The sequence below is a fragment of the Cherax quadricarinatus genome, chromosome 57 (assembly GCF_038502225.1).
Source record: "Cherax quadricarinatus isolate ZL_2023a chromosome 57, ASM3850222v1, whole genome shotgun sequence".
NCBI classification, from domain to species: domain Eukaryota; kingdom Metazoa; phylum Arthropoda; class Malacostraca; order Decapoda; family Parastacidae; genus Cherax; species Cherax quadricarinatus.
In genome coordinates this window covers 13,384,462-13,397,850 of record NC_091348.1, presented here as the reverse complement: position 1 = coordinate 13,397,850, position 13,389 = coordinate 13,384,462, and the positions used below count along the sequence as shown (strand labels likewise).

Here is a 13,389-nt window from a genome sequence, read left to right as displayed (position 1 = left end):
ACTGACTTACAAGGTTACTGATTGACTTACAAGGTTACTGACTGACTTACAAGGTTACTGACTGACTTACAAGGTTACTGACTGACTTACGAGGTTACTTACTGACTTACAAGGTTACTGACTGACTTACAAGGTTACTTACTGACTTACAAGGTTACTTACTGACTTACAAGGTTACTGACTGACTTACAAGGTTACTGACTGACTTACGAGGTTACTTACTGACTTACAAGGTTACTTACTGACTTACAAGGTTACTTACTGACTTACAAGGTTACTGACTGACTTACAAGGTTACTTACTGACTTACAAGGTTACTTACTGACTTACAAGGTTACTTACTGACTTACAAGGTTACTGACTGACTTACAAGGTTACTTACTGACTTACAAGGTTACTGACTGACTTACAAGGTTACTGACTGACTTACAAGGTTACTTACTGACTTACAAGGTTACTGACTGACTTACAAGGTTACTTACTGACTTACAAGGTTACTAACTGACTTACAAGGTTACTTACTGACTTACAAGGTTACTGACTGACTTACAAGGTTACTTACTGACTTACAAGGTTACTTACTGACTTACAAGGTTACTAACTGACTTACAAGGTTACTGACTGACTTACAAGGTTACTGGCTGACTTACAAGGTTACTGACTGACTTACGAGATTACTGACTGACTTACGAGGTTACCGACTGACTTACGAGGTTACTGACTGACTTACAAGGTTACTGACTGTCTTACAAGGTTACTGACTGACTTACGAGGTTACTGACTGACTTACGAGGTTACTGACTGACTTACGAGGTTACTGACTGACTTACGAGGTTACTGACTGACTTACAAGGTTACTAACTGACTTACAAGGTTACTGACTGACTTACAAGGTTACTGGCTGACTTACAAGGTTACTGACTGACTTACAAGGTTACTGACTGACTTACGAGGTTACTGACTGACTTACGAGGTTACTGACTGACTTACGAGGTTACTGACTGACTTACGAGGTTACTGACTGACTTACGAGGTTACTGACTGACTTACGAGGTTACTGACTGTCTTACAAGGTTACTGACTGACGTACGAGGTTACTGACTGTCTTACAAGGTTACTGACTGACTTACGAAGTTACTGACTGACGTTTAAATCCCACCTTCCTCTCTTTCCCGGGGAGAGTCAGTAAGACTGAATATTATCTGTGTACGTCTCATAAACAAAGATTTCCACTCAATAAATAAATTAAATCATTGTCTTACCTTAATATATACACTGAAAGATATACACCTCCAGGTGTATGCTCAGGCTCCCAGTCCTTGGATCAAACCTGACTTTCTCCTGTTTCCTGAGTGCGGATTTATCGCTTTCTCATTTATATAATAATAACAAAAAGAACTAATATTAATAAAAATAATAATGATAATAATAATAATTCTAATATAATTTTATAAATATGCTTTAAAAATAATAATAATTAAATATTTTTAAAAATCATTAATAATAATAATTTATAAAAATATCTTAATAATAATAATAATAACAATTCTAACAATAATGAAATTTTATAAATATGCTTTAATAATAATAATAATGAAATAATTTTAATAATCAGTAATAATAATAATAATATTATAAAATGTCCTAATAGTAATAACAACAATAATAATAATAATAATAATAATAATAATAATAATAATAATAATAATAATAATAATAATAATTAAGAGTAGTTTCTTAGAAGACAATTAGCACAAAATGAATGACTACTTAATTTCCTCTCCCATTTTTGTAAGGTTAGGTTAGGTTAAGTTAGGTTAGGTTAGGTTAGGTTAGGTTAGGTTAAGTTAGGTTAGGTTAGGTTAAGTTAGGTTAGGTTAGGTTAAGTTAGGTTAGGTTAGGTTAAGTTAGGTTAGGTTAGGTTAAGTTAGGTTAGGTTAGGTTAGGTTAGGTTAGGTTAGGTTAAGTTAGGTTAGGTTAGGTTAGGTTAGGTTAAGTTAGGTTAGGTTAGGTTAGGTTAAGTTAGGTTAGGTTAGGTTAGGTTAGGTTAAGTTAGGTTAGGTTAGGTTAGGTTAGGTTAAGTTAGGTTAGGTTAGGTTAAGTTAGGTTAGGTTAGGTTAAGTTAGGTTAGGTTAGGTTAGGTTAGGTTAGGTTAGGTTAAGTTAGGTTAGGTTAGGTTAGGTTAGGTTAAGTTAGGTTAGGTTAGGTTAGGTTAGGTTAGGTTAGGTTAAGTTAGGTTAGGTTAGGTTAGGTTAGGTTAAGTTAGGTTAGGTTAGGTTAGGTTAGGTTAGGTTAGGTTAAGTTAGGTTAGGTTAGGTTAGGTTAGGTTAAGTTAGGTTAGGTTAGGTTAAGTTAGGTTAGGTTAGGTTAAGTTAGGTTAGGTTAGGTTAGGTTAGGTTAGGTTAAGTTAGGTTAGGTTAGGTTAGGTTAGGTTAAGTTAGGTTAGGTTAGGTTAAGTTAGGTTAGGTTAGGTTAAGTTAGGTTAGGTTAGGTTAAGTTAGGTTAGGTTAGGTTAGGTTAGGTTTAGTTAGGTTAGGCTAGGTTAGGTTGGGTTAGAGGTTAGTTGGTTAGGTTAGGTTAGGTTAGGGTTAGTTGGAGTTAGGTTAGTTGGGAGGGGAGTTAGTTAGGTTGGGAGGTTAGAGTTGGAGTTAGGTTAGGTTAGGGAGGTTGGGTTAGGTTAGGTTAGGTTAGGTTGGTTAAGTTGGTTTTGGGTTAGGTTAGGAGGTTAAGTTAGGTTAGTTTAGGTTAGTTAGGTTAGAGTTAGATTGGGTTAGGTTAGTTAGGTTAGGTTAGGTTAGGTTGGGTTAGGTTGGGTTAGGTTAGGTTAGGTTAGGTTGGATTAGTTAGTTGGGAGTTAGTTGGAGTTAGGTTGGGTTAGGTTAGTTAGGTTAGTTAGGTTAGGTTTAGGTTAGAGGTTGGATTTGGGTTGGTTAGGTTAGGGTTGAGTTAGGTTAGGGGTTCAGGTTAGTTTAGGTTAGGTTGGGTTAGGTTGGGATTGGTTAGTTAGGTTAGGTTAGTTAGGTTGTTAGGTTAGGTTGGTTAGGTGGGTTAAGTTAGGTTGGTTTGGGTTAAGGGTTGGGAGTTAGGTTAGGTTAGGTTAGGATTGGTTGGAGTTAGTTAGGGGTTGAGGTTAGGTTAGGTTAGTTGGGTTGGTTAGGTTAGGTTGGGTTAGGTTGGTTAGGTTAGTTAGTTAGGGTTAGTTATTCTTGAAGTTCACTACGAGTGCTTCTTGAAGTTCACTACGAGTGCTTCTTGAAGTTCACTACGAGTGCTTCTTGAAGTTCACTACGAGTGCTTCTTGAAGTTCACTACGAGTGCTTCTTGAAGTTCACTACGAGTGCTTCTTGAAGTTCACTACGAGTGCTTCTTGAAGTTCACTACGAGTGCTTCTTGAAGTTCACTACGAATGCTTCTTCAAGTTCACTACGAATGCTTCTTGAAGTTCACTACGAGTGCTTCTTGAAGTTCACTACGAGTGCTTCTTGAAGTTCACTACGAGTGCTTCTTGAAGTTCACTACGAGTGCTTCTTGAAGTTCACTACGAGTGCTTCTTGAAGTTCACTACGAGTGCTTCTTGAAGTTCACTACGAATGCTTCTTGAAGTTCACTACGAGTGCTTCTTGAAGTTCACTACGAGTGCTTCTTGAAGTTCACTACGAGTGCTTCTTGAAGTTCACTACGAGTGCTTCTTGAAGTTCACTACGAGTGCTTCTTGAAGTTCACTACGAGTGCTTCTTGAAGTTCACTACGAGTGCTTCTTGAAGTTCACTACGAGTGCTTCTTGAAGTTCACTACGAATGCTTCTTCAAGTTCACTACGAATGCTTCTTGAAGTTCACTACGAGTGCTTCTTGAAGTTCACTACGAGTGCTTCTTGAAGTTCACTACGAGTGCTTCTTGAAGTTCACTACGAGTGCTTCTTGAAGTTCACTACGAGTGCTTCTTGAAGTTCACTACGAGTGCTTCTTGAAGTTCACTACGAGTGCTTCTTCAAGTTCACTACGAGTGCTTCTTGAAGTTCACTACGAGTGCTTCTTCAAGTTCACTACGAATGCTTCTTGAAGTTCACTACGAGTGCTTCTTCAAGTTCACTACGAGTGCTTCTTCAAGTTCACTACGAATGCTTCTTGAAGTTCACTACGAGTGCTTCTGAAGTTCACTACGAGTGCTTCTTGAAGTTCACTACGAGTGCTTCTTGAAGTTCACTACGAATGCTTCTTCAAGTTCACTACGAATGCTTCTTGAAGTTCACTACGAGTGCTTCTTGAAGTTCACTACGAGTGCTTCTTGAAGTTCACTACGAGTGCTTCTTGAAGTTCACTACGAGTGCTTCTTGAAGTTCACTACGAGTGCTTCTTGAAGTTCACTACGAGTGCTTCTTGAATTTCACTGCGAGTGCTTCTTCAAGTTCACTACGAGTGCTTCTTGAAGTTCACTACGAGTGCTTCTTCAAGTTCACTACGAATGCTTCTTGAAGTTCACTACGAGTGCTTCTTCAAGTTCACTACGAGTGCTTCTTCAAGTTCACTACGAATGCTTCTTGAAGTTCACTACGAGTGCTTCTGAAGTTCACTACGAGTGCTTCTTGAAGCTCACCCCGAGTGCTCCTTCAAGTTCACTTATAATGCGTCTTTAAGGTCACCCAGAGTGCTTCTTTAAGTTCATCTTTAAAGTCATATTGTTCAGCATTTATGTACAACCAACAGGCATAGCAAGTTTAAATTAAATCTAATTTCTACATCTACAGAATAAATGTACAGCTATATGGGATATTGAAGTTCATTTTATCTCGCCTGCCCATAATTAATAGTAACGTATACAAACCAGAGGTAATTAGTTCCGTTTAATGTCAGTTCCCGTCATTATTTAGAGATTACAACCACTGAGTAATCAGTTTCCACGATTTCTCACTTGGAACTCTTGATGAGCACCAAGTTGATGATCATTGATCCAGGAATGGAGAAAATTAAACACACTCTTGATCCAAACACGAATCCTCAATTTTTCTACTTTCTTTGATCTAATTATCTTGTTTATTCGCTCCAGTCATGAAACAATGATTGTCTAGATTCTTCGATCCTAACATGGAATATTAATTGTCTAGTTCCTTCGATCCGTAAATGGAACATTAATTTTATTTCTTAGATCTGAAAATGGAGCGTTAATTGCTTTAATGTCTTCGATCCTAATATGGAACATTATCTAGATTCTTTCGATCCGAACATTAACCTTCAACAAGCATGAATGAGTCACATTGTCCACACGAGGAGCCTGAAGTATCACTTCTGAGTGCTTCAGAAGTGATACTTCCTGCTTCTCCTCATCTGGCACTTGATGATCTTGAGGAACGTCTGTCTGAAGGTTTTGTTGAAGAACGTGTAGAAGAATGGGTTGACCATGGAGGAGGCATAGCCTAGCCAGGTCACCAGGTTGATCATCTCCTCCTCGATGTGGGCGCCGCAGGAGATGAGAACGTTGGCGATGAAGAACGGCGCCCACAGCAGCACGAATGTGAAGAACACTACCCCCAGCACCTGCAAGGATGGAGACCGTCGAAGAAAGGTAAACAAGAGTAGTTTCAGCGCAAGGAGTTGCAGAGGCAAGAAAGAAGAACATTTGTTACATAGAACAACATGATAACGGATATTACAAAAGAAACAAGAGAATCAGAGCAAAGGAAAATTTCATACATTAATTTTATCCCCCACCCACGTTAATTATAAGTCTCCTCGGAGAAGTTTAATTCCCGGGCCAGGTAAATCATATTTTTAATTCCCCTCCACGTTTACTTTAACATCTCTCACTATGCTCAGGCTTCACAGACTATGAGAAACACGGCCACTCCGGAAGATTTTTCCGCTTGCTGCCCAGAAATGTAATGCGGGATATAAACATAGAGTCTGGCCGTCAGCTGACACCACCTACATAACAAGTGGTCATCGCATTAAAATGTTTAAATACCCCAGTATTGCAGTTTTCAACTGCAGAAATGCAATATTTCAATGAACTCTCTTATCTGGTGATACTGTAACCTAGACAGTGACCATTGTTTATACATTAAATTTCGTGAGATTGTATCGACGAGTTGCGTTGTGTTGATCTGGCATGTGAAGAAATTGTAACGTATGAAATTATTGTGATTTCTTAAAGATGCAACTATGCCAAGTGGGTTCAGATAAAGACCCACCGTAAACCCGTTGTAAACCTGGTCATTTGAGCTCACAAGATGAGCTGTAGGTACACGAAAGTATTTGTGCACAAAGTATTTGTTTAAAAAAATTCTGCTGGACTTTCACTTCAGCATCAAAGGGAGACCAAGTAGAACACAATGAGCAAAACGTATTAATTAAAATCTTTATGACATTTTCGTTAAATAAAGATGGCACAAAAGATAATCCGAACGCTGTAGACTTAATTCAGTAAATGGTGGCTTACAGTGTTCAGTTCAATGAACATTTAACAGAAGCAACATTTAAAATGTTCAATATTAATGATAGAGGAAAACTCACATATTGACAGAGACAGGAAAATAGTTCATCTGAAAATTTCATTCTCAGTTTGAGATCATCATAATTCTCCTGATGAGGACTTCACATCGCAATCGAAATATGCAGATCTGATGTACATAGTTTAGAAAACCGACAAAGGATTTTCCTACCAGTGGTTTCTTCAGTCCAACACAGAGAAGAACGGTGGAAGATGAGTTTTAGGTAATAAGTCCCTCCGCCTAGAGTCGATGTCTTCCGTCCATCAATCGACTTGTGAGTTTTCTTCTACCACTGATAAGCATTCAGAATATTTTCATGCTCAGTCAGCATTACCATCAAGAAATGATAATCCGTTATTTTCTTTACTGCAGTGAAAACACATTTCTTTTTTGCTTGAAGCTTAACTAAAGCTTAAACCCTCTCACTCTGGTTACCTTTTACACTAACACCTCTCACCCTGGTAGACTTCTACCCTCACCCTGGTAGACTTCTACCCTCACCCTGGTAGACTTCTACCCTCACCCTGGTAGACTTCTACCCTCACCCTGGTAGTTTTCTGCTCTCATCCTTAAGACCTCTTCCTTCATTCTCTCACCTTAGTAGCTTTCTGCTCCATGCGTATGTTGCGTCCATGACGCTTGGAAGATACATATTTAATGGATGCTGTGCATGACCGCTGCCGCCACACACCTCGCGAGGTGCTCGACGGTACCGAACCCGGGGACGAGGATTCACTGGAAGCCGCCTTGTGAAGCACCGTAGTGACCTGACCACCGGACCTGCTGGGACGAAAGACATGATGAGTGACCTGACTCCTCGGAATTGCTAGGAGGAATGACATAGTGTGTGTCCAGATTCTGGATCTAACGAAATGAGAGACATGGTGAATGACCTGATTCCTGGAACTAGCGGGGAAGGGTAATGGTGAAATCTTGTATATGTGTTTCTCGGGAAGTTTGTCCTGAAGTCCTAAATGTGTGATGAGTAACATAACCCCTGTGATCTCTCAAGGAAAGTTATCTATTAATTTGGATGGCAAGTGAACCTCAGATGATTAGTTTCATAAATAGGTTCGAATTATCTCGAGAAGAGCTGTAGGTAACATGAATTTACTGAAGGTGAGCGTAAAAGGGTGCAAAGAATAAAAATAAAGGATGTAGGTGAACATTTACGCTTGTAGGTGAACATGATACTGTGTGCAACTATGAGGCTGCAGTAGGTGAATATTAATGAGAATACACGAACATGAATCGCTCAAGATGAATATGCAAGTAAAAAGGTATAGACATTCAAGGTAGTTGATTCTCTATACCCATGCCTGTGGTCACAGACGTCTGGGGATCACTTCACAAGTGAAAATCCTAGAAAAACGATACAAAATATGATATATACGATACCTGAGGGTTGACCTGGTGACGAGGTCCGATGTGTTTCCCTCGTGCCAAGGTGATGGTAGCGGCCCCTCCGTCCTCTCTGCATAAACAGAACATACATACATACATATATATATATATATATATATATATATATATATATATATATATATATATATATATATATATATATATATATATATATATATATATATATATATATATATATATATATATATATATATATATATATATATATATATATATAATTTTTAAATATTGACTGTCATAACAGACTTACATTCCTTTGTATAGAACTAAAAAATTAGTTGAAATAAGTTAGTTGTATACAAAAGTTTATACATTGAGGTCTGCTGTAAATCATGTAAACAAATTACTCTCACTACTTCCTTAAGAGCTCTGAGAATAAACTCGATCAGAATAAAGAACCAAGAGTCAGTTTAAGACGTTATGGTGCCTAGAATGGTTTGTGTTAGTACTGGAGGTAGACTCACGGGAACCGTTGTGGAGGGTGCGGGTGCGGCGGCCAGGTAGACAGAGACAGCAACCGTCCCCCTCCCCGTCCTGTGACTGGCGGTGGCGGTGGTGGTGGCTTCGGTAGGGCGCTGCCACGTCCTGCGGTCGCGGGTCAGAACACTCGCTGTCGGAAGTCTTGATGTCCTCCAGGAAGAATCTCGGGGCGCAGCTGCAGGGCACAGCCACGTGACCACCGCTGCTACTGCTATCGCCGCCGCCGCCGCCGCCGCCACCTCCGCAATCTTCACCGCACTCCGACGTTCCTCTCCTCCGTGGATCACCATTCTGCTCACACTTGGGATTGGATGTGTGTTCCTGGGGGTGCTGCTGCTTGGCCTCTTCGGCTGTAGCACTACTAGGGATGGCGTCTGCGTGCGCATTGTTTACGTCAGAGTCATGTTGACGTCGGTGTAGGGGTGAAGTAGTGGTGGAGGTGGGAGCTGAGGAAGGTCCCTGAGGGAACACACTCAGTTCGTAGCCCGGACTGGTGGGTAATGGGGGAAAGAGGCGATCCTCTCCCGCACTGGTCGAGTCAGATTCCAGCTCCTTGGCGGAGTAGCCGCGGATGCCGCAGCCGCCGCCTCGCACCAGGGCGGCGCGATAGTGGTGAGTAGTGTAGCGGACAAGGGGAGGCCTGCGGAGAGGACTACTGCCGAATCTTCGCAGTTTTCCTTCTTCACCTCGGCTATCCAGCCTGCAGCCGCCCTCAGACAGGTCTCCCTCCGTCAAGGACACAGCCGTGCTAGTGCTCAGGTTGGAAGTGGTCTTACATAGAAGCTTTTTCCAACGGACAGACCTGGGCGAGGGCGAGGCAGAAGAAGACTCCAGCACCGTTGACTGGAGCTCACTCTGTTTCTTGGAGAGCAACCGTGCGGTGAGCGCATACGTCACTAGCATGATGGTGAGTGGGATGTAAAAGCAGATGACTGAGCCGATGATCTGGAAGAGCGACACGGGTATCTGGCAGACGCCGCCCACGATGGTGGAGTGAGGGTCGGTGGCGTACATGAGGGAGAGTGGCAAGGAGGCCGCTAGCGACAAGCACCACACCAACACGATCTTCAGCACCACGCGACGACGAGTCTTGTGGCGACCGAACTTCATTGGGTACCTGTGGATATACCAAGAGCATATATGTGTATGTAGGAGCATATGTGTGAGAGAGAGAGAGAGAGAGAGAGAGAGAGAGAGAGAGAGAGAGAGAGAGAGAGAGAGAGAGAGAGAGAGAGAGAGAGAGAGAGAGAGAGAGAGAGAGAGAGAGAGAGAGAGGACGTAGAAAATGGCAATAAAAGCTACGAACTTACAACCCACGCCTTACAAGCTATATCTTACAACCCACGCCTCACAAGCTTCGATCTTACAACACACGCCTCACAAGCTATATCTTACAACCCACGCCTCACAAGCTGTGATCTTACAACCCACGCCTCATAAGCTGCGATCTTACAACACACGCCTCATAAGCTGTGATCTTACAACACACGCCTCATAAGTTGCGATCTTACAACCCACGCCTCATAAGCTGCGATCTTACAACACACGCCTCATAAGCTGTGATCTTACAACCCACGCCTCATAAGCTGCGATCTTACAACACACGCCTCATAAGCTGTGATCTTACAACACACGCCTCATAAGCTGTGATCTTACAACACACGCCTCATAAGCTGTGATCTTACAACACACGCTTCATAAGCTGTGATCTTACAACACACGCCTCATAAGCTGTGATCTTACAACCAACGCCTCATAAGCTGTGATCTTAAAACCCACGCCTCACAAGCAGTGATCATACAACCCACGCTGGCAGTTAATTAGAGAGAGAGAGAGAAAATAAGAGTGTGACCGAGGGGCTCGCTTTACCATGAGTAAGAAGAAAAACTTTTAACATTAACTTAATTAATACTCAGACAGTCCACTGAAGCTGACCTTTGACCTAAAGTGAGCTATTTATTGCCAGTAAAATGGCTGAAGGAATATGTTGAATTCCTCACCCACATCCCCCGCCCCCTCACACTTCAGCCCACTCACACACACACCAGCTCACTCGTACCCATACAACAGCCCACTCACCCACACAGCAACATTGTATTGTGGTTAAACATCTACCACCTCTGAGCGGAAATATGGAATGTGTATGTAAAGTGATGAATGTTATGCAGGTAGGTACTGTTACTGGTACTGCTGTTATTAAAGCTGCTGTTGCTGTAGTTTTTACTGTTCCTGCTGCTGTTAATAATAATAATAATAATAATAATAATAATAATAATAATAATAATAATAATAATAATAATAGTAATAATAACAACTGGGTATATTTCTACCATAGGAAAGTTAACTTTCCTATGGTGCAAGCTGCTAAATATACCCTGTTATGAATCTTAATTAACTAGCTTATTCTAGTAACTAACACGAGGCTGTTTAGAACTCTGACCTGCGAGTTAATCCCGGCAAAGATGCTTTATTTGCAATCGTGTGTCATTACATTTGAGTCATGTTGACGCATGAAGACGAGCTAAATTCGTCACGGCCACGCTAACTGAAAGAATCTAAACTGCATTTATTTGTGTCACTGAAATCTGCAATAACTCTATGGTGTGCTACCTATTGAGATGAATCTATTGTGTGGCTGTCTATAATAACGCGACAGAACTGATTTGAACTCTAAACTGAGTTATGTCGGGGGTATGTATTCCATGTACAAGGTATACAGTCCTAGCTGACATCAGTGACATACTACTATACAGAAAGCCGCTTGTTATGCTGAGCATTTCGGGCAAATTAGGTTAGTTTTGTCCCAGGATGCGACCCACGCCAGTCGACTACCACCCAGGTACCCATTTTATACTGATGGGTGAACAGGGACAGCAGGTGTCTTATGGAAACACGTCCTAATGTTTTCCAGCCGTACCGGAGATTCAAACTCCGGACCTCAGTGTGTGAGCTGAGTGTGCTGTTACTGCTACTGCTACCAGTGATAATAATGTTCCTGTAGCTTATTCGCGAAGAGATGCGATAGGCAAGAACATTTGGAACCAACATGAAACAGAGAGAGTGAGAAAGAGAAAGAGAGAGAGAGAGAGAGAGAGAGAAAGAAGAGAAACAAAAACGTTGATGCAGGAGCAAATATATGCTGACAACAGTGAAAATATCATATTTTAGATATCTGAGAATATCAGTAGCTGTCAGAGAGCGGTGTTGAAACGTAGCTTGCTATAGCAGAAGTACATAGTGAAAAATGTTCATAATCACGAAACGTACCTGAGAGAGAGGAAGCGATCGACGGAGAGTGTGCAAAGGTGCATGATCGAAGCTGTGCAGAAGAGAACATCCAGTGAGATCCACAAGAGGCACAGCTCCGACGAGAACGGGAAGTGTCCTGGGAAAAGAAATAAATTGTAGTTAGAGCTTTTCAATAAGAAATGGCTCAGAAGAAAGCGGAGACCCGCCTGGGGGAAAAATTGTTCTAATGCTCTGTTGGCGTACGTGGGGTTGGTTGGTTGGTTCTTAGGGTTTAGAGCCTAGCTACTACACGAGGGTCGTTAAGACTGCATATCACCTGCTCACTACCAGTTTTAGGGATTAGAGTTTACTTTAATACCTATAACAGGGATTAAAGAAAACTCAAGGTATGTATACTGAGACATGCACCTCTCAGTGTATGTATATCTAGTGTTATATCACTGGTTGACTAGTCTGATGCAGTTAAAATTGATGTAAAAAAGCGTATTTAGATTGAACAAGCTTTTTGTATAGAATAATAATAATAATAATAATAATAATAATAATAATAATAATAATAATAATAATAATAATAATAATAATAATAATAATAATAATAATAATAATAATAATAATAATAATAATAACTATAATACAACATTATCAAATAAGTTTATATGCTGTGTGATCCACACGAGTTTTTGCATCCTGTGAGCATCTAAAAATGGCACTGAATCAGCTTATATACGTACGATACAAAATGCATATAAGTGCAGGATTATTTTCAAATGATTCAGTCATGATATATATGTATGTATGTAACTTCAATGAAAGGATTACGACTTAGTGCTTTGGTGTGTGTCAACTGGGGAGGGGACTATCGATCTGGTGATGCGTCTAGTGGTGGTACATCCCTTGTGCCGCTTCATCTGAAGATGGCTTGGTTCATCCAGATTACCCACACAAAGTCCTTCATCTAACTAGAAGTCCTGAGCAATTCAAGTAAAGCTGGAAGATAAATGTAAGGGTTCCACTTGGAAAATGGGAGATCAACTGACGTACCCACTAACAGACTGCCACATACCTAACGCGACTGTGTAGAAGACCTCATGAGCACCATGCTGAGAGATGGAGATATTGACGAATTCAGATTCCCTTGAATGTTCCACAGAGTCTAGTGATCAAGAAGGATAATACTTAGCACTCAGTGAGTGACTGTAGGAAGCTTAACGCAAAGAGTATTCCTGATAGATTTCCTTTAACTGTTCTCAATGGTTCTTTGAAAAACATGAAATGTATTTTATACCGGCAAGTATGATTGATAAGAAGATACAAAATGCTGTTTATGGAAGTTTATTGAGATAACATTTCTCCTACTATTATTAATTCTCTGATAAATTCTCAATAAATTCTGATAAACTCTCAATAATTCTCTGATAAATTCTCAATAAATTCTGATAAACTCTCAATAATTCTCTGATAAATTCTCAATAAAATGCCATCAACTTCATATTGCGTTCATTAACATACAAAACAGGTGAAAAATTATTATAATTATTATACTTATGAAGGAGCTCCAGAGCCGTAGGGATCATGCAGCGCCTTTGAATTGGGAATGGTAAGCAATTAGATTAGATCAAAAGTAGTAGAGGGCAGCTTCAATTCCATGGATCAAAAGCCCATCACCAGAAAATGAACAAAGAAGCTGAATGCTTTCTCGACACCAATAGGTCATTATCATTTGTGAAAGTGTCTAAATTTAAGACTGTG

General features: G+C 40.5%; 1 protein-coding gene across 1 annotated transcript; it reads right to left on the bottom strand.

Moving 5' to 3' along the window:
• Window positions 1–4,646: 4,646 nt before the first annotated feature.
• Window positions 4,647–11,780, bottom strand: 5-HT2B (5-hydroxytryptamine receptor 2B). Its single transcript, XM_070097371.1, has 5 exons — window positions 11,659–11,780; window positions 8,376–9,508; window positions 7,885–7,960; window positions 7,083–7,266; window positions 4,647–5,533 (listed from the first exon to the last, which is right to left on the bottom strand). Exons 1-5 carry the CDS (start codon window positions 11,700–11,702, stop codon window positions 5,294–5,296), a joined length of 1,677 nt encoding a protein of 558 aa, XP_069953472.1. The 5' UTR covers window positions 11,703–11,780; the 3' UTR covers window positions 4,647–5,293.
• Window positions 11,781–13,389: the final 1,609 nt, after the last annotated feature.